General features: G+C 43.2%; 1 protein-coding gene across 1 annotated transcript in view; it reads right to left on the minus strand.

The window, feature by feature from the left end:
* RECQL4 (RecQ like helicase 4) overlaps positions 1-22,422 on the minus strand; it is a 218,249-nt gene that overhangs the window by 50,647 nt on the left and 145,180 nt on the right. Inside the window, exons 8-11 of the mRNA XM_067467230.1 lie at positions 16,220-16,355; positions 12,755-12,883; positions 6,583-6,732; positions 4,076-4,168 (exon numbers count right to left, since the gene is read on the minus strand). Of these exons, the coding sequence (XP_067323331.1) occupies positions 4,076-4,168; positions 6,583-6,732; positions 12,755-12,883; positions 16,220-16,355 (508 nt within the window). The remainder of the gene's footprint in view (positions 1-4,075; positions 4,169-6,582; positions 6,733-12,754; positions 12,884-16,219; positions 16,356-22,422) is intronic.

Below are 22,422 nucleotides of genomic sequence, written 5' to 3' on the forward strand. Positions count from 1 at the left end.
CTTCAAAGGCAACCCCACGTAGAGAGCGTTGCAGTAGTCTAAACGGGATGTAACCAGAGCGTGGACTACCGTGGCCAAGTCAGACTTCCCAAGGTACGGGCGCAGCTGGCGCACAAGCTTTAGCTGTGCAAATGCTCCCCTGGTCACCGCCGAAACCTGGGGTTCCAGGCTCAGCGATGAGTCCAGGGTCACACCAGGGTCCTTCCAAAAAGTAAACAGGAGGATTGCATTCAACCTCCCCAACCAGGCACCCTCTGTATGTGGTGCAACAATAACAATAATACCGGGACTGTGGTGCAGTTCTATAGCAGGCATGGTCCAACTTTGGCCCTCCAGGTCTTTTAAACTTCAACTCCTACCAGCTGTTAGGAATTGTGGGAGTTGGAGTCCAAAACACCCGGAGGGCCCAAGTTAGACCATGCCTGTTCTATAGTGTGGATGCCCACCCAATTTTGTGATGGTCTGTGGCACAGCTGCCCGGGAGTTCATTTGTGATACTCATTATTTTAACCCTCTTTTCTCACTCATCCTTCCAAAAAGTAAACAGGAGGATTGCATTCAACCTCCCCAACCTGGCATCTTCTGTATGTGCTGCAATAATAATAATAATAATAATAATAATAATAATAATAATAATACGATGATTGAAAGATCCAGCTGCAAAGACTCTGGCACAAGCCAGATAATAATGATGATGATGATGATAATAATAATAATAATAATTAATAAAGACACTGGGTTGTTGTAGGTTTTTTTGGGCTATATGGCCATGGTCTAGAGGCATTTATTTATGTATTTGTTTGTTTAAAAGTTTTATATACTGACCTTCTCACCTCTTTTGAGGGACTCAGACCGGTTTCCAACCATAAAATCACATACAATCAGTAAAACAACATAATTCATATTACAATAACACATTAAAACAGCAATTATATTCAAAACTACAATGGTCAGTTGTCATACTAAAATCGATTATACATCATCTTCCATCCATATCTCAGGGTGTTGGCTCACTCATTGAATGCCTGTCTCCATAACCACGTCTTCACCTGTTTCCTGAATGTCAGGATAGAAGGGGCGGTTCCGATCTCCAGTGGGAGAGAGTTCTAGAGTCGAGGGGCCATCACCGAGAAGGCCCTGTCCCTCGTCCCCACCAGACGCGCTTGCGAGGCCAGTGGGACCGAGAGCAGGGCCTCTCCAGACGATCTTAATAATCTTGATGGTTCATAGGGGAGAATACGTTCGGAGAGGTAAACAGGGCTGGAGTCTCTCCTGACGTTTCGCCTGCATCTATGGCAAGCATCCTCAGAGGTAGTGAGGTCTGTTGGAACTAGGAAAAAGGGTTTATATATCTGTGGAATGACCAGGGCGAGACAAAGGACTCTTGTCTGCTGGAGCTAGGGGTGAATGTTTCAACTGACCACTTTGATTGGCGATCAAATAAAGATTTAAAAAAAGCCAATGGGATTTTGGCCTGCATCAAGAGGAGCATAGTGTCTAGATCTAGGGAAGTCATGCTCCCTATGCTCTATTCTGCTTTGGTGAGACCACACCTGGAATATTGTGTCCAATTCTGGGCACCACAATTCAAGAGAGATATTGACAAGCTGGAATGTTTCCAGAGGAGAGCGACTAAAATGATAAAAGGTCTGGAGAACAAGCCCTATGAGGAGCGGCTAAAGGAGCTGGGCATGTTTAGCCTGAAGAAGAGAAGGCTGAGAGGGGATATGATAGCCATGTATAAATATGTGAGAGGAAGCCACAGGGAGGAGGGAGCAAGCTTGTTTTCTGCTTCCCTGGAGACTAGGACGCAATGGAACAATGGCTTCAAACTACAAGAGAGGAGATTCCATCTGAACATGAGGAAGAACTTCCTGAGTGTGAGAGCCGTTCAGCAGTGGAACTCTCTGCCCCGGAGTGTGGTGGAGGCTCCTTCTTTGGAAGCTTTTAAACAGAGGCTGGATGGCCACCTGTCAAGGGTGATTTGAATGCAATATTCCTGCTTCTTGGCAGAATGGGGATGGACTGGATGGCCCAGGAGGTCTCTTCCAACTCTTGGATTCTATGATTCTATGACTCTGGCACAAAGCAGTCAAGATGCTCCCAGTGGTGATGGACACATTGGGTGCAGTGCTTAAAGACGTTGGCCTGCACTTAAAAAAAAATTGGCGCTGACAAAATTACCATCTGTCAGATGTAAAAGGTCACCCTACTTGGATCTACACACATTATTCACAGTCGTAGACACTTGGGAAGGGTCCGATGTGCGATCATATACATCACACTATTTGAATCCAGCTCTTCCTTGGCCCAAGCGGAAGGGGACACAAACTCAGTTCCATGCCATTATGGTCATGACTCCATCTGGTGATGAAAAACCCATGAGTAAATCATAGAGTGCTGGACGCAAGAGGTTGGCTCACCTCATCAGTTCCTACACAGTTCTCTCTCAGGGCAGTGTCAAATACTGGGAAAAAAGGTTGAAAAGTGGATCCTAGTCTTTTTTGACCTAAACTAGATGGTGACAAGTTGACCAGGATAGATAAACAGTGTCCTGAGTAGACATAGAACAAAAAAGAAATGTAGACCATGGTTGAAAGAGCAGAACAGGGGTCGAAGTGTGGTTACACATGGCTATAGTATAGATCCGTGATGGTGAACCTATGACATGCGTGTTAGCACTGACACACATGGCTATTTTTGATGACATGCGGCCGCATACAGAGAAGTACACCTTATAAGAGCCAATCTAATTCCATCCTTAAATTTGGAAAAGGCTCTACAAATTTAACATCTGCACGTTTGAGCATTGTTTACTCCATATCTCAGCATGGAATATACATTTTTCTTATTTAAACTATAAATATTGCGAAATTATGTGTTTTTTTTTCCTCGAAGTTGACACCCCACCAGAGTTATGCTCAGGTTTTTGGCAAATTTTGACACACCAAGCTCAAAAGGTTGCCCATTACTGGTTTAGATGACGGAAGCCTGTATTGTCAGGGAATGAAATAGCATTTTCAGGATGATATGAATATAAATATGGTCCACGCTCTTGTTACATCCCGGATAGATTACTGCAACGCACTCTACGTGGGGTTGCCTTTGAAGACTGTTCGGAAACTTCAATTAGTCCAGCGGGAGGCAGCCAGACTGCTCACCGGAGCGTCATACAGGGAGCATACCACCCCCCTGTTATGTCAGCTCCACTGGCTGCCGATCCAATTCCGAGCACAATTCAAGGTGCTGGTTTTGACCTACAAAACCCTATACGATTCCGGCCCAGCGTATCTGTCCAAACGCATCTCCCTTTACGTCCCATCTCGGAGTCTGAGATCCTCTGGGGAGGCCCTGCTCTCGACCCCACCTCTGTCACAAGTGAGATTGGCGGGGACGAGGAGCAGGGCCTTCTCAGTGGTGGCCCCTCACCTATGGAATTCACTCCCCGGGGAGATCAGATCAGCAACATCCCTCCTTTCATTCAGAAAGAAATTAAAGACGTGGATGTGGGACCAGGCGTTTGGGCACTCTGGCAGATGAATAAGGGACTGTGACGATGGATAGGAGTTGGACAAGGTGGAACGAAATATGAACTCTAGTTGGTGAACGTTGTGTCTGAGATTGGCTATTGATTGTGTGATATATTGTTGTTTTTGTAACTATGTAAAATGACTATGTTCTGGTTTCTATATAGGATTGTATCATACTGTACCCTTTTATATTTTGTGTATTATCTGTATGAACGTGTACAATTGTATATACAATTTTAATTGTTGACCATTTAATTGCTGGTTTTTATATGTTATTGTATTTGTGTAGGCACCAAGATGTGCCTTTTGTAAGCCGCCCTGAGTCCCCCCTCGGGGGTGAGAAGGGCGGGGTATAAGTACACGAAATAAATAATAAACAAAATAAATAAATAAATAAATATGTATTCTGGTGGCTCCAGAGGGCAAGAAGACAAGCCCAGACCTTCTAAGACTAGGAAGACCTTGTTAAACCATCTGATAGGGCAATATGGAAGAGGATCCCAGTCTGTAATCCACTCTGGCTTGAGGCAAGCACACTGCCTTACCTGAAAGAATCCTCATCACGGCTGTTTCCTGTCCTGCGCGGAAGGAGGTGAAGCCCAGCTCAGCCAGCGCTTGGAAAACCTCAGGAGGGGTCTCTGCAGAAGATACAGCAAGTCAGAGGTGGGCTACTCTTGACCTTGGCAAATATGTGACTCTCCTAAGGAAAGGCACGTTGGCTTCATCCCATTCAGGCTTAAGCTGGGAAGCTAATTATAGTGGGACCTCGATTTAAGAGCATCCCAACTTAAGTACAGTGGAAACTCAATTTAAGAGCATCTCAACTTAAGACAGTTTTGAATTAGGAGCTTGGTCACGGAACAAGACCAAGTCTATATTTCAGATTTCAATATTAATCTCAAAGGCTTGTTGAAACCACCAGGTCTTCAAACTCTTACGAAAGGAGGGGAGGGATGGGGCCTGTCTTATTTCCATTGTAAATACGAGGATTATCCGGAAAGTAAGGTTACAAGGCATGTGTCTCTCATGGGGAATTTTCTCAGGGGAAGTTGGAAGTCAGCAGAAGCAAACGAGCAGTGCCAGTCATCAGTAGCTCATCGACTGGAGTGAAGGTTCGAGATGAGTGTCCTCATTTCGTTTCCCTCCAAGTGCAAAGTTCACACTGTAATACACTACCTAAATACTAAGGGCATGAATGCTGCGATTCATCGCAAAATACATCTCACCCGCCTCATAGAAAACCTATTACAAAACAGGAGCTTTTTTGTTGAGTTCCAGGGCCAGAGAAGCAGGTGGCGGAAACAGAAGAACGGCCTGCCTCAGGGGAGCGTGCTTGCTCCATCCATGTTCAACATCTACACAAATGACCAGCCACTGCCAGAAGGGACAGAGAGTTTCATCTATGCTGATGATCGTGCCATCACTGCTCAAGCAGGGAGCTTTGAGATGGTGGAACAGAAGCTCTCCGAAGCTCTCGGTGCTCTTACTGCCTATTACAGGGAAAACCAGCTGATCCCTAACCCATCTAAAACACAGACATGTGCCTTTCACCTTAAGAACAGACAAGCATCCTGAGCTCTGAGGATGACCTGGGAAGGAATCCCACTGGAGCATTGCAGCGCACCCAAATACCTGGGAGTTACCCTGGGCCGTGCTCTTACCTACAAGAAGCACTGCCTGAATATCAAGCAAAAAGTGGGCGCTAGAAACAATATCATACGAAAGCTGACTGGCACAACCTGGGGATCACAACCAGACACAGTGAAGACATCTGCCCTTGAGCTATGCTACTCTGCTGCTGAGTATGCATGCCCAGTGTGGAACACATCTCACCACGCCAAAACAGTGGATGTGTCTCTTAATGAGACATGCCGCATTATCACAAGGTGTCTGTGCCCTACACCACTGGAGAAATTACACTGTTTAGCCAGTATTGCACCACCTGACATCCGCCGGGAAGTAGCAGCCAATAGTGAAAGGACCAAGGCAGAGACATCTCCAGCTCATCCCCTGTTTGGGTATCAGCCAGTACGTCAATGACTTAAATCAAGAAATAGTTTTCTAAGAGCTACAGAGACACTCGCTGGAATGCCTCAGCAAGCGAGAGTCCAAAAGTGGCAGGCTCAAACCCAGAACCTCAATCCGTGGCTGAGACCAAATGAGAGACTCCCCAAATGAGGGTCCACAGTCACCTACAGACCCCACATAAGGACACCAAACTTGGAGGACAATCTTACTCAGACAACGAGGGATCGCCTAAGTAAGTAAATAAGTAAATTTGATTAAAATCGATCATTCTTTGGATTTCTAAAAAAAAAATTGTAACCTTACTTTCCGGATAACCCTCATACATGGATGCTCAAGATTTGTAATAATGCCACAGTAAAATGGTGACCCTTGTAGAAAATGGCAAAATCAGTGTATGCTGGGTTGTTGCAGGTTTTTCGGGCTATATGGCCATGTTCTAGAAGCATTCTCTCCTGACGTTTCGCCTGCCTCTATGGCAGGCATCCTCAGAGGTTGTGAGATCTCACATATAGTCCGAAAAACTTACAACAACCCAGTGATTCCAGCCATGAAAGCCTTCGACAATATGTTCGGTGTATGCTTATTGGATATTGTGTGCAGTACGGCGAATATTATCAATCTGGGGATAGTTGAACCATGAGGACTGAATCTGTGGATATGGAAGACAGGCTGTATTCACCTACTTAGTATTTTAAATATTTCAACTCATCCTAGATTGTCTTGGGGGGTCTTGGTGGGCTGACAGGTGAGATACAAAGGCTTCAAATAAACATATTGAATAGCACTTCGCCAAGGACAGACCCACTGCCCTCCTTCTTGGCATCCCACGGGTCACTTGATTCTATCTTACTTTCACCACTAATAGAGACCAAAGTGGCAACTCCACAAATTAGGGTAGAAATCCTGATCCCTGGTGATGAAAGATACCACGTGTCCTAGGATGTCTCCATGACATGTTGCAGCAAAGCTTCGCCTTCTGCCCAGAAAGTGGTCAGCCATCAGAAGACTTCTCCCTGGACCTTACCTTTCACCTTCCCATCTGGACCCAGTCCGTAGAGAGGCTCTATGGGCTCCGGTGGAGGGGACGGTTCATACATGGGTCTGTGCACGGGCAGGAAGACCCCTCCCTCTTGACTCTGAGCCTCCAGAGATCCTTGGCTGCTCTCATTTTTTGCTGGAAAGAAAGATGGGACATGTTGTGAACAACCAAAGGAGAGGAATATGTAATTCAAGCTTCACAACAAGGCAACTAATCATAGAATCATAGAATCAAAGAGTTGGAAGAGACCTCATGGGCCATCCAGTCCAACCCCCTGCCAAGAAGCAGGAATATTGCATTCAAATCACCCCTGACAGATGGTCATCCAGCCTCTAAGATTCACATGATCTTAGCACAGATTTTGTGATGAAGTCATAGGGGAGCATCTTGCTGGGGCTCAGCATCAAGAAGCTGGGAAATCCTTAGGGGGGGTCCCGCAAGGTTCCATTCTGTCGCCCATGCTTTCCAACATCTACATGAAGCCGCTGGGTGAGGTCATCCGGAGTTTTGGAGTTGGGTGCCACCTCTACGCAGATGACACACAACTCTACTACTCCTTTCCATCTAATTCCAAGGAAGCCCCTCAAGTGCTGGACGAGCGCCTGACCGCTGTGGCTGTCTGGATGAGGACGAACAGGCTGAAGATCAATCCCGACAAGACAGAGGTCCTCCTGGTCGATCGAAAACCAGACCATACTGGTCAAGATTGAATCTATCCCTTTTAGGCAGGATTGCAGTGGCAAAAATGAGTATTTTAGCGGAAGTACTGTACCTTTTTCGAACGATCCCAGTGGTTAAAGCAACAAAAATGATAATAAATTGGCAAAAGGAATTGAACAGATTTATATGGCAAAACAAGAGAGCCAGAATCAAATTTAGAAACCTCAGCGACGAACCTAGAAGGGGAGGCCTGGGACTACCCGACCTCCTACTCTACTACGAAGCAGCGTCATTGGCATGGACTCGGGAGTGGGCAACGCTAAAAAATGATAGACTACTTGCACTCGAAGGGGAAGACTTGGCCAAAGGATGGCACGCCTACCTTTGGAAAGGGAAAACCTTAAAAGAACGGAACTTCAACAACCACCCGCTCAGAGCATCGTTGCTAAAAACCTGGAAAAAATATAAGGAAAGATGGTACACAAGAACCCCATTGTGGATAGCCTCAAATGAAGCAGAGCAGCGGAGAGAAACACCGAATGAAAAGTGGCTGACTTATAGGCAGTTAACAAAGATAGACAACTAAGAGATCAAATTAAAACCACTTGAAGAAATAAGGCAATTACACCCCAAATTTTCATGGTTTCAATATTGGCAGGTTAGCGAAAACTTCAAAGAAGACAAAAAAATAGGGTTCGAAACAAAAGACAAAGCATGGGATAAGATATTAAAAACGGAGAGAAAGACGATCAAAGGACTCTACCAACAACTTCTAGTATGGGCGACCGAAGAAGAACAGGTCAAGGAAGTTATGATCAAATGGGCCAAGATGATCGGGCGAACAGTTACAATGTCAGAGTGGGAAGAAATTTGGAATAAAAAACTTAAATATGCATACGCCACCGAAATCAAAGAAAATTGGATCAAAATGTTTTACCTTTGGTACCAGACCCCAGAGAAAATAGCAAAATACAGTAAAGGAAAATCGGACAAGAACTGCTGGAGATGCCAGAGGAAAAAAGGAACATTCAGTCACATGTGGTGGGAGTGCAAGAAGGTCAAGAAATTCTGGAAATTGATACACCAAAAAATTAAAGACATACTAGAAACCGAAATAAAATTCTGTCCAGAACTATTCCTACTAGGAATGAATGACCAAGACATGAATAGGAATGATGAAAAAATTCTTTTCTACCTGACCGCCGCGGCTAGAATTTGTATAGCCAGAATATGGAAAAGCAAGGAAACAGCAACATACAACTCATGGATCATCAAGGCCACAGAAATTATGAATATGGATCAGTTAACCCAATTACTAAGGAAAAATGAAATGACGAACATTAAAACAGACTGGAGTAAATTCATAACCTTCCTAAAGAAAAACAACATAAAGTACTAGTAGAATACTAAGAAAATCTACCCACGGGGGACACTCAAATCAGGTTAGCAAAGGACCTCTAGATTCAGCAAGACCATAAAAATAAAAAATTTAGTTAGAGACAACTGGACAATGTGTGCGCAGACGACCCTGGAAGTCAACCCGAACTGGTTTGCGATAGTTGTTGGTATGTGTTTTGTACTCCTGTTAGTAGGTAGGGGGGAGGGGGGGAGGTGAGGGTAACTTAGGGGGGTAGTAGAGTGTACAATAGTGCATAGAACTGGACTCAAAAGAAAAATATTACAAGATAAATCGTTAGGTATGAATGCTAGTAAGATCGTACTTTTTTAAGGGAGATTTGTACTGTTTTTGTATGTGATGTCTATGTATGTTTTTTATAATGGAAAACTAATAAAGATATTATTTAAAAAAAAAAGAAAACCAGACCGGTATAGAGTGGCAACCTGTGCTGGATGGGGTTACACTCCCCCTGAAGCCACAGGTCCGCAGTTTGGGAGTCCTCCTGGATTCTTCACTTACGTTTGAGGCCCAAGTGTCGGTGGTGGCTGGGAGGGCCTTTGCACAATTAAGACTCGTGCACCAACTGCGACCGTACCTCAGGAAGGGGGATCTGGCCAAAGTGGTCCACGCCTTAGTCGCCTCTAGACTGGATTACTGCAATGCACTCTACGTGGGGCTGCCCTTGAAAACGGTCCGGAAATTTCAGATGATCCAATGGGCGGCAGCCAGGTTGTTAACTGGGGCTCCTTTCAGAGAGAGGTCATCCCTCATAGAATCATAGAATCAAAGAGTTGGAAGAGACCTCATGGGCCATCCAGTCCAACCCCCTGCCAAGAAGCAGGAATATTGCATTCAAATCACCCCTGACAGATGGCCATCCAGCCTCTGTTTAAAAGCTTCCAAAGAAGGAGCCTCCATCACACTCCGGGGCAGAGAGTTCCACTGCTGAACGGCTCTCACAGTCAGGAAGTTCTTCCTCATGTTCAGATGGAATCTCCTCTCTTGTAGGAATCTCCTTTCCTGTTCAAGGAGCTCCACTGGCTGCCATTCATTTACCGGACCCAATTCAAGGTGCAGGTTCCTACCTTCAAAGCCCTGAACGGTTTGGGACCCGCCTACCTGCGTGACCGCATCTCCATATATGAACCCACACAATCCCTTCGATCATCCGGAGAGGCCCTGCTCTCAATCCCACCAGCATCGCAGGCATGGTTGGTGGGGACGAGAGAGAGGGCCTTTTCGGTGGTGGTCCCTTGACTCTGGAACACACTCCCTAAAGACATCAGACAGGCAGTCTTTAGGATGAGCTTGAAGACGTGGCTGTTCCAGTGTGCCTTCCCGGAATAATGATCCCATAGCACTTTCTCCTCCAAAGCACTTTACACTTTTTAGGTCTGCTCGTATGCCCTTCCACAAACGACACTATCACCTTCCGTTCATGTCCCAGCAAATGCCACTATCTCTTTTTCATCTATGTCCCAGCATTATTTCCAATTTTAACTGTACATTTGGCCTTCCCACTATTTTTAATTGTGTGTTGTCTAATTGATAATGTTGTATATTTTTATTGCCTATGTTTTTATTTTAATTGCTTGTACTGTTGTTTATTGTCTGTATTGTTGTATTTGGGCTCAGCCTCATGTAAGCCGCACCGAGTCCCTTGGGGAGATGGTAGCGGAGTATAAATAAAGTATTATTATTATTGTATTGTCGAAGGCTTTCATGGCTGGAATCACCAGGTTCTTGTGGGTTTTTTCGGGCTATAGAGCCATGTTCTAGAGGCATTTCTCCTGACGTTTCGCCTGCATCTATGGCAAGCATCCTCAGAGGTAGTGAGGTCTGTTGGAATTAGGACAATGGGTTTATATATCTGTGGAATGGCTGGGGTGGGGCAAGGAGCTCTTCCCTGCTGCAGTTAGGTGTGAATGTTTAGCTGATCACCTTCATTAGCATTTGAAGGCCTGCCTGAGCCTGGGAAAATCTCTTGCTGGGAGGTGTTAATCTGTGCCTGGTTGTTTCCTCTCTGTTGTTTATTATTATTATTATTATTATTATTATTATTATTATTATTATTATTATTATGCCAGCCCGGTTATGTTGGATAAGCGAGACTCTACTGTATTTTAATCTGTTTTTTTTACCATAGTGTACTATGTAATTGCTTTTTTTTGTACTGAATTTAATCTGAATTGTTTTTAGTACTAATGATGTTTCATGCTGTTTTAATATTTGTATATTTTAAATTTTATGCTGATTTTTAAAAATATTAAGCTGCTTTGAGTCTCCTGCAGGAGAGAAAAAGTGGGTTAAAATAATAATAGTAATTATTATTATTACTAGCTGTCCCCTGCCATGTGTTGCTGTGGCCCAGTCTGTTGATCTGGAAAACAAAGTAATGTGAAAGTGTTGGTTTCTAATTTATGTAATTTCTTTATGCTTGTGGGTAAACAGTATTTCTTGCTGTTTCTTTGTCAGTGTTGATGTGGAGATTGTCTGGTTTGCTTACTCTAGAATATTGAACATATTATTGTCCTTCTTTTGGGATCCCTTTCAAATCTATGATACTATATCTCTCTGTGTGAATCGTATCTGTCTATATCTATGGCTGGATGGCTCTTTGTCAGGAGGGCTTTGATTACGTTTCCTTGCCCTGATGAAGGGAGTTGGATTGGATGGCCTTAAGTATTTTCTGTTGGTCATGGGGATTCTGTGTGGGACGTTTGCCCCAATTCTATTGTTGTTTGGGTTCACAACGCTCTTTGATTGTAGGTGAACTATAAATCCCAGTAACTACAAATATCAAGGTCTATTTCCCCCAAACTCCATCGGTGTTCATATTTGGGCATACGGAATATTTGTGCCAAGTTTGGTCCAGATCCATCATTGTTTGAGTCCACAGTGCTCTGGATGAAGGTGAACTACAACTCCCAAACTCAAGGTCAATGCCCACCAAACCCTTCTAGTGTTTTCTGTTGGTCAGGGGAATCCTGTGTGCCAAGTTTGGTTCAATTCCATCGTTAATGGAGTTCAGAATGTTCTTTGATTGTAGGTGAACTATAAATCCCAGCAACTACAACTCCCAAATGACAAAATCATATCTATCTATCTCTATGGCTGGATGGCTCTTTGTCAGGAGGGCTTTGATTACGTTTCCTTGCCCTGATGAAGGGAGTTGGATTGGATGGCCTTAAGTATTTTCTGTTGGTCATGGGGGTTCTGTGTGGGAAGTTTGCCCCAATTCTGTTGTTGTTGGGGTTCACAACGCTCTTTGATTGTAGGTGAACTATAAATCCCAGTAACTACAAATATCAAGGTCTATTTCCCCCAAACTCCATCTGTGTTCATATTTGGGCATACGGAATATTTGTGCCAAGTTTGGTCCAGATCCATCATTGTTTGAATCCACGGTGGATGTGGGTGAACTACAACTCCCAAACTCAAGGTCAATGCCCACCAAACACTTCTTGTGTTTTCTGTTGGTCATGGGAGGTCTGTGTGCAATTCCATCGTTGGTGGAGTTCAGAATGCTCTTTGATTGTAGGTTAACTATAAATCCCAGCAACTACAACTCACAAGCGACAATATCAATTTTTTTTGAGTGATGGTCACTTCTTGGGTTAGTAGGTGTCTTGTGGCCAAATTTGGTGGCAATTCGTCCAGTGTTTTTTGAGTTATGTTAATCCCACAAACGAACATTTTTATTTATATGGATTATTATTATTATTATTATTATTATTATTATTATTATTTTAAAGTTGACTAAAATGTGGGATTGTTATCCTCCTTGAGTCCCCATGGAGAGAAAGGCAGAGGATAAATGAAGTTAATATTACTACTACTACTACTACTACTACTACTACTACTACTAATAATAATAATAATAATGTCAGCTTCCTGTGGAATGCTCAAAGTCACACTGAAGGTTTAGTGATTCCTTTAATTAAGTTGTAAACTAGGATGAAATCAGAATCCATGACTACAAATAGGTTTTCCAGCTTCTTGCACAGAATCACAGGCAAATTCTATCAGATTTGAACCAACACAGCAGCAACGTGGAACAGGTACTTTGGTTCGGTAGATGCAACCTATCTTTCTCACCTGAAACCTTGCTGTAGGCTGTTTTAGTCATCCGGGCCACTTCTTCCAAAGTGAGCAAAGGCACTTCTTCCTCTGCATCGCAGCCATTTTCCTTCTCTTGGGGTTGAGCTTCAGAGAGAGGTTGAGACACTGCAGTAAGGAAATGGAAAGTTGGTTCAGGAAAAGACATATCACTGAATACCGAAGTCAGGATGACCCAGGCTATTGTATTCCCCATTCCTGTTGAAAGAAGCCATTGTGTCTGCTGTATATTGCAAGTATTGATCATACTATAGATAGTACCTATCGGAATTGGGTGTCAAACAGAGATGTGTTATTGCCCCAACTCTATTCTCCATCTTCATCGCTATGATACTTCACCTTGTTGATGGGAAGATTCCCACCGGAGTGGAAGTCATCTATCGGACAGATGGCAAGCTGTTTAACCTCAGCAGACTGAAAGCCAAAACCAAGGTTACAACAACAACTGTTATAGAACTCCAGTATGCTGATGACAATGTCGTCTGTGTTCATTCAGAAGAAGATCTACAAGCCACTCTAAACACCTTTGCAGAAGCATACACAAAGCTCGGCCTGTCACTGAACATTGAGAAAACCAAAGTGCTGTTCCAGCAGTCACCAGCCAACCCCTCTCCAATGCCAGAGATACAACTTAATGGTGTAGCATTAGAAAATGTTGGCCATTTCCGCTCCCTTGGCAGCCACCTCTCCACCAAAGTCAACATCGACACCGAAATATAACACTGCCTGAGCTCTGCGAGTGCAGCATTTTCCCGAATGAAGCAGAGAGTGTTTGAGGACCGGGACATCCGTAGGGAGACCAAGGTGCTTGTCTATAAAGCTATCGTCCTCCCAACCCTGCTCTATGCCTGTGAGACGTGGACTGTCTACAGACGTCACATGCCACTCCTGGAACGATTCCATCAGCGCTGCCTCCGGAAAATCCTGCAAATCTCTTGGGAAGACAAGCGGACAAACATCAGCATGCTGGAAGAAGCAAAGACCACTAGCATTGAAGCCATGGTCCTCTGCCATCAACTCCGCTGGGCCGGCCATGTTGTCCGGATGCCTGACCACCGTTTCCCAAAGCAGTTGCTCTACTCTGAACTTAAGAACAGAAAACGGAACGTTGGCGGATAGGAAAAGAGATTTAAAGATGGCCTCAAAGCCAACCTTAAAATCTCTGGCATAGACACTGAGAACTGGGAAGCCCTGGCCCTTGAGCGAGGAGGCACGAGTGGGGGGCGTAAGAGAGAAACGCGCCAGGAGGAAGGCACGTCAAGCCAACCCCGACCGGGACCACCTTCCACCTAGAAACCGAAGCCCTCACTGCGGGAGAACATGTGGATCAAGCTGGTTCCACAGCTATCTATGGACCCACCTCCAAGACACTCCACTTGGAAAACCATCATCCTTGGACTAGCCTAATGGAAGGCATTGCTAGTATTAGTTGGATCTGGAATTGGTTAAGTGACCAAGCCCAAAGGGTGATTCTCCCCGATGTTTCCACTTCATCCTGGAAAGAAGTAACAAGTGGAGTGCCATAAAGAGGATTCGGGCCTGGACCCAAGCATGTTTAACATCTATATTAATGACCTGGATGAAGGTTTAGAGCAGGGGTCTTCAAACTTTTTAAACAGAGGGCCAGGTCACAATCCCTCAAACTGTTGGAGGGCCGAATTATAATGTGAAAAAAACATGAATGAATTCCTATGCATACTGCACATATCTCATTTGCAGTACAAAAAACACTTTAAAACAATACAATAATTACAATGAAGAACAATTTTAACAAATATAAACTTACTAGTATTTCAATGGGAAGTGTGGGCCTACTTCCCATTGAAATATTAATAAGAGATAGACTTGTTATTGTTGTTGTTGTGTGCTTTCAAGTTGTTTCAGACTTAGGTTGACCCTGAGTGAGGGCCGGGTAAGTGACCTTGGAGGGACATATCCGGCCCCCAGTACTTAGTTTGAGGACCCTTGGTTTAGAGCAGTGCTTCTCAACCTTCCTAATGCCGCGACCCCTTAGTACAGATCCTCATGTTGTGGTGACCCCCAACCATAATATTGTTTTCGTTGCTACTTCATAACAGTCATTTTACTACTGTTATAAATCATAATATAAATATCAGATATGCAGGATGCATTTTCATTCACTGGACCAAACTGGGCACAAATACCCAATACACCCAAATGTGAATGTTACTGGGTGTTGCATCCCAGTTCAAGAAACAAGACCATAAGATTAAATCCACCACTCTGGACTGTAGGAAAAGCAATCCTTGTTTATTGATGAAAAAATGGTTACAAAAGAAAGGCAAATGCAGAGTCAAAAAGCCACAGAAAAACACAGTAGTCAATAGGATCTCTGAACTTGAGCAAGACTTCAAAAGCCACAAAACAATAACCAGGAGTCTGTTAGCCTTTTACTAACCATGAACTTGGAAACTATAAGCCTCTGGGATTACTGCCCATGGAACACAGGAATTCTGCCAAGACCAGCCACAGTCCCGAACGTTGCTTGACCTAAAGAAGCACCCGGCAGGGATGCTCTTAAACCAAAGAAGCTATTCTTAGAAACGCCCCTTGACTTTTCTGTTTGGGCCTCTTTCTGCTGAAGGCGCTGTGACCTTCGTACAGACTGGGAAACAAATCTATCTCTGACTATCTGTTCTCTCCGGACCTCATTATCAAGCCCAGGTGGGGAGATATCTCGGCTAACTTCCAAAACATTCTCTTCTAACTGTTGGGTTTCGTTTTCATTCCCACTGACCTCTGCATCAACAACAGATTCCACACTGTCAGAGTCAGGGAGAGCTTGCTCAGTTTGAAAAACTATCAGAGAATCCTGTTCACACAGATCAGGATCAGGCTGAACCCCAACACTGGGGTTGGGGGAGGATTGATTTTGTAATTTGGGAGTTGTCGTTGCTGGGATTTATAGTTCACCTATAATCAAAGAGCATTCTGAACTCCACCAGCGATGGATTTGAACCTAATTTGCCACACAGAACTCCCACGACCAACAGAAAACACTGGAAGGGTTTGGTGGGTATTGACCTTGAGTTTGGGAGTTGAAGTTCACCTATATCCAGAGAGAACTGCGGACTAATGGTGGATCTGGACCAAACTTGGCACAAATACTCAATATGCGCAAATGTGAACACTGGTGGAACCTGGGGACCTTGACTTTTGGGAGTTGTAGTTTCTAGGATTTATAGTTCATTACAATCAAAGAACATTCTGAACTCCACCAACGATTGAATTGGCTCAAACTTCCCACATGGAATCCCCATGACCATCAGAAAATACTGTGTTTTCTGATGGCCTTTGGTGACCCCTCTGACATCCCTTCCCGACCCCCTCAGGGGTCCCGACCCCCAGGTTGAGAAACACTGGTTTAGAGGACATGCTTCTCAAGTTTGCAGATAACACCAAATTAGAAGGGACCAATCTTACCTTTCCCCTTGCACTGCGAGGCCCAATGGCCGACCTGTCCGCACCTGAAGCAGGTGTCCGAGCTCCGGCCCATGGCCCGGCTGCCCCCTCCTCCGCCAAACAGCTCTCCCTTCTTCTGCCACTTCTGCTTCCAAACCTGCCAAGCCACCATTGAGAAGTTAGAGAAGTCCATGAAGTCCTCTTAACAAGGTTTGGAAAAACATGCTTTTTGATCATTTTCATCCCTGCTGTTGGAGTTTAGCCTGTGATTGTGTCTAATGATCAGGGTACTCTGGATGATGGGTGTGACAATGAGGTTCATGTATCTAATGATGAGGTTCATGTGTCTAATGATGAGGTTGTTCTAGTTGGTTCATGTGGTTCATGTTCAGACTCTTCTGATGGGAATGTTTCTGAAGGGTCTGGGGATGATGGTCTGTTCCCAGGGTTTGAGTTGCTACAAGAGTCTGGGAAAGGCTTGCTGCCTGCCCAGCTACAGAAATTAATTGTTTTCAATGAGCAAAGGAAAACAAACCGGGCTCTCAGGCGCTCTGCCAGAATGCAGCAGAGACTGATTGGAGATTCAAGGCTGAGAAGACATCTGTTCTTGGCTGCTTGGGATGTAAAGTAGATAAGAGGGAAAAAGGGATAAAAGTGTCAAGTACTGATTCTGTAGCCAGACGAAGCAATGTTGGAGTTAGGTCAAGATCTTGTCTCAGTTTTTTGGATGCCTTGACTTTGTTTGATTTTGTATTAATTGCCTACTTGTTCATCTCATCTTTCTTTTTCCTCAGTTTTCTCCTCCTTGTCCTTGTTCTTCTATTACGATGTTACCTCCAATTATCTCTAATAGTACCTTAGATCTACCCCTCCTTTAATCCTCGATATCCTTTGGCCTGTCAAGATCACCCCTCCTTCTCCTCTCTGTCTTCTCTATCACCAGCCTCGTCTGTTTCTCTTCCTCGTCTCGTCTGCTTCTCGTCCTCGTTACGTCTGCTTCTAGTCCTTGCCTTAGTTGTTTCTTTATCTTTCGGTCTTTTTATCATATGTCCTCTTGTCGTCCCGTCTGGTTTCCTTTAGATTTCATTTACTATTAAGATTTTGGCCTTTCTTTCTCGTTCTTACTCTATTTTTCTGTTGGTTACAGTTCACTTCGCTTTTAAAATTGTTCCCCCTCTGCCACTTCCGCTTTCTACCTTCCAGCTGCTCTGCCTCTTACTTGTTCTCTAAGGTGAGTGTCTCTCTATTTCATTCCGTCTGTTTCACTTCACTTCCTTCCGGTGTGTCTACTCCATGTGCGTCAGTTGTTTATGGGGGAAAGGAGTTCGTAGACACAACAATGAATCTTCAAGGTGAGCCGATCTCCGTCTCTTCTCCTATTGCATCTCTCCTGTTTGCCTCTTATTTCTAATATTTCTTCTCACTATTTCTGGTCTTATAATTTATAATTTATAGTTTTCAGCTACTTTCTTCATGAATTGTGTGTTTAATCTGTAATAATTCAAAGTTAGTCCAGTTCCTCCAGTAATTCACATATCTTTCCACTCCCCATCAAATTTATTAAATTTATTCGCTTCGTTCTCACCTTCTCTCCTTTCCAAGGACATCGACTTCAAAATGGATTTTTTTATAGTTATACTTAATTATTTTCTATTTTATAGCTTTCTTATCTTTTTCTTCTCATTCCACCCTTCCCTATGCTGGGTGGGGGGGGGGGGGGGACGGGACTTTTTATCTGAGGAAAAAGTAAATAGGGTAGAAGAATAACCCCTTTTTTCTGAGAACTTACGTGCTCCTTTTCTAAGCCATGGCTTTTCTTTTATTCTTTTCTTCTTGAAAATTTAAAATGGACGTGGAGATAGTTAGTACGGAGTGTCCTCCGCTTCCCGAGACACGATCCGCTCGCCGCAACCTCACACTCCCGACCTTCTCAACTCCTCTCCTTGAGGAGTTATCCGTAGGCGGCCATTTTGTTTCCTCAGCCTTAGGCGGTCATGTTAAATTTTCCTTTTCACTTATCCGTAGGCGGCCATTTTGTTTCCTCAGCCTTAAGCGGTCAAGTTAAACTATCCTTTTCACTTATCCGTAGGGGGCAATTTTGTCTCCTCATCTTTAGGCGGTCATGTTAAATTTTCCTTTGCACTTATCTGTAGGTGGCCATTTTGTTTCCGTAACCATAGGCGGTCATGTTAAATTATACTTTGCACTTATCTGTAGGGGGCCATTTTGTTTCCTCATCCTTAGGCGGTCATGTTACATTATCCTTTGCACTTATTTGTAGGCGGCCATTTTGTTTCCGTAACCATAGGCGGTCATGTTAAATCATACTTTGCAGTTGTGTGGAGGCGGCCATTTTGTTTCCTCATCCTAAGGCGGTCATGTTAGATTTTCCTTTTCACTTATCCGTAGGCGGCAATTTTGTTTCCTCATCCTTAGGCAGTCAGGTTAAATTTTCATTTGCACTTATGTGTAGGCAGCCATTTTGTTTACGTATCATTAGGTGGTTATGTTAAATTTTCCTTTGCACTTATCTGTAGGCGGCCATTTTGTTCCCTCATCCTTAGACGGTCATGTTAAATTTTCTTTTGACCTTATCTGTTGGTGGCCATAACGTTATCAGTAGGCGCCCATTTTGTTTCCATAACCATAGGCGGTCATGTTAAATTTTCCTTTGGACTTACCTGTGGGCAGTCAATTTGTTTCCTCATCCTTAGGCGGTCATGTTAAATTTTCCTTTGGACTTATCTGTAGGCGGCAATTTTGTTTCCTCATCCTTAGATGGTCATGTGAAATTTTCCTTTGGACTTACCTGTAGGCGGCCATTTTGTTTCCTCAGCCTTGGCAATCATGTTAAATTTTCCTTTGAACTTATCTGTAGGCAGCCATTTTGTTTTGTCATCCTTAGGCGGTCATGTTAATTTATCCTTTGTTCTTATCTGTAGGCGGCCATTTTGTCTCCTCATCTTTAGGCGGTCATGTTAAATTTTCCATTGCATTTATCTGTAGGTGGCCATTTTGTTTCCGTAACCATAGGCGGTCATGTTAAATTATACTTTGCACTTATCTGTAGGTGGCCATTTTGTTTCCGTAACCATAGGCGGTCATGTTAAATTATACTTTGCACTTATCTGTAGGCGGCCATTTTGTTTCCTCATCCTTAGGCGGTCATGTTAATTTATCCTTTGTTCTTATCTGTAGGCGGCCATTTTGTCTCCTCATCTTTAGGCGGTCATGTTAAATTTTCCATTGCATTTATCTGTAGGTGGCCATTTTGTTTCCGTAACCATAGGCGGTCATGTTAAATTATACTTTGCACTTATCTGTAGGTGGCCATTTTGTTTCCGTAACCATAGGCGGTCATGTTAAATTATACTTTGCACTTATCTGTAGGCGGCCATTTTGTTTCCTCATCCTTAGGCGGTCATGTTAATTTATCCTTTGTTCTTATCTGTAGGCGGCCATTTTGTCTCCTCATCTTTAGGCGGTCAGGTTAAATTTTCCTTTGCACTTATCTGTAGGTGGCCATTTTGTTTCCGTAACCATAGGCGGTCATGTTAAATTATACTTTGCACTTATCTGTAGGTGGCCATTTTGTTTCCGTAACCATAGGCGGTCATGTTAAATTATACTTTGCACTTATCTGTAGACGGCCATTTTGTTTCCTCATCCTTAGGCGGTCATGTTACATTATCCTTTACACTTATCTGTAGGTGGCCATTTTGTTTCCGTAACCATAGGTGGTCATGTTAAATCATACTTTGCACTTGTGTGGAGGCGGCCATTTTGTTTCCTCATCCTAAGGCGGTCATGTTAGATTTTCCTTTTCACTTATCCGTAGGCGGCAATTTTGTTTCCTCATCCTTAGACGGTCATGTTAAATTTTCCTTTGCACTTATGTGTAGGTGGCCATTTTGTTTCCTCATCCTAAGGCAGTCATGTTAAATTTTCCTTTTCACTTATCTGTAGGCGGCCATTTTGTTTCCTCATCCATAGGCAGTCAGGTAAAATTTTCATTTGACCTTATGTGTAGGCGGCCATTTTGATTCCTCATCATTAGAAAGTCATGTTTAATTATCCTTTTCTCTTAACTATAGGCGGCCATTTTGTTTCCTCATACTTAGAAAGTCATGTTTAATTATCCTTTTCTCTTAACTATAGGCAGCCATTTTGTTTCCTCATACTTAGGAGGTCAGGTAAAATTATCCTTTTTCTTAGCAGGAGGCGGCCATTTTGTTTCTTCATCTATAGGCAGTCATGTTAAATTATCCTCTTCTCTTAACTATAGGTGGCCATTTTGTTTCCTCATCCTTAGAAAGTCATGTTTAATTATCCTTTTCTCTAAGCTATAGGTGGCCATTTTGTTTCCTCATCCTTACGCAGTCAAGTTAAATTAGGCTTTTCTCTAAGCTATAGGTGGCCATTTTGTTTCCTCATCTTTAGGCAGTCATGTTAAATTAGGCTTTTCTCTTAGCTACAGGCGGCCATTTTGTTTCTTCATCTTTAGGTAATCATGTTAAATTATCCTTTTCTCTTAACTATAGGCGGCCATTTTGTTTCCTCATCCCTAGGCAGTAATGTTAAATTATCCTTTTCTCTTAACTATAGGCGGCCATTTTGTTTCCTCATCCTTAGGCAGTCATGTTTAATTATCATTTTCTCTTAACTATAGGCGGCCATTTTGTTTCCTCATCCTTAGGCAGTCATCTTAAATTATCCTTTTCTCTTAACTATAGGCGGCCATTTTGTTTTCTCATCCTTAGGCAGTCATGTTAAATTATCCTTTTCTCTTAACTATAGGCGGCCATTTTGTTTCCTCATCCTTAGGCAGTCATGTTAAATTATCCTTTTCTCTTAACTATAGGCGGCCATTTTGTTTTCTCATCCTTAGGCAGTTATGTTAAATTATCATTTTCTTTTAACTATAGGTGGCCATTTTGTTTTCTCATCCTTAGGCAGTCATGTTAAATTATCCTTTTCTCTTAACTATAGGCGGCCATTTTGTTTCCTCATCTTTAGGCAGTCATGTTAAATTATCCTTTTCTTTTAACTATAGGCGGCCATTTTGTTTCCTCATCTTTAGGCAGTCATCCTAAATTATCCTTTTCTCTTACCTAAAGGCGGTCATTTTGTTTCCTCATCCTTAGGCAGTCATCTTAAATTATCCTTCACTCTTAACTATAGGCGGCCATTTTGTTTCCTCAAACTTAGGAGGTCAGGTTAAATTATCCTTTTCTCTTAACTGTAGGGGGCCATTTTGTTTCCTCACCCTTAGGCAGTCATGTTAAATTATCCTTTCCTCTTAACTATAGGCGGCCATTTTATTTCCTCATCCTTAGGCAGTCATGTTACATTCTCCTTTGGACTTACCTGTGAGCGGTCAATTTGTTTCCTCATCCTTAGGACGTCAGGTTAAATTATCCTTTTCTCTTAACTATAGGCGGCCATTTTGTTTCCTCACCCTTAGGCAGTCATGTTAAATTATCCTTTCCTCTTAACTATAGGCGGCCATTTTTTTTCCTCATGCTTACGAAGTCATGTTTAATTATCCTTTTCTCTTAACTATAGGCGGCCATTTTGTTTCCTCATACTTCGGAGGTCAGGTTAAATTATCCTTTTTTCTTAGCTAGAGGTGGCCATTTTGTTTCTTCATCTTTAGGCAGTCATGTTAAATTATCCTTTGCACTTATCTGTAGGCGGCCATTTTGTTCCCTCATCCTTAGGCGGTCATGTTAAATCTTCCTTTTCTCTTAACTATAGGCAGACATTTTGTTTCCTCATCCTGTGGCAGTCATGTTAAATTCTGCTTTTCTCTAAGCTATAGGCGGCCATTTTGTTTCCTCATCCTTAGGAGGTCAGGTTAAATTATCCTTTTTTCTTAGCTAGAGGCGGCCATTTTGTTTCCTCATCCTTAGGCAGTCATCTTAAATTATTCTTTTCTCTTAACTATAGGCGGCCATTTTGTTTCCTCATCCTTACGCAGTCATGTTAAATTAGGCTTTTCGCAAAGCATTAGGCGGCCATTTTGTTTCCTCATCTTTAGGCAGTCATGTTAAATTATCCTTTTCCCTTAACTATAGGCGGCCATTTTATTTCCTCATCATTAGGCAGTCATGTTAAATTAGGCTTTTCTCTTAAATACAGGAGGCCATTTTGTTTCCTCATCCTTACGCAGTCATGTTAAATTAGGCTTTTCTCTTAGCTACAGGCGGCCATTTTGTTTCCTC

Source organism: Anolis sagrei, chromosome 4 (assembly GCF_037176765.1).
Source record: "Anolis sagrei isolate rAnoSag1 chromosome 4, rAnoSag1.mat, whole genome shotgun sequence".
Classification (NCBI taxonomy): Eukaryota; Metazoa; Chordata; class Lepidosauria; order Squamata; family Dactyloidae; genus Anolis; species Anolis sagrei.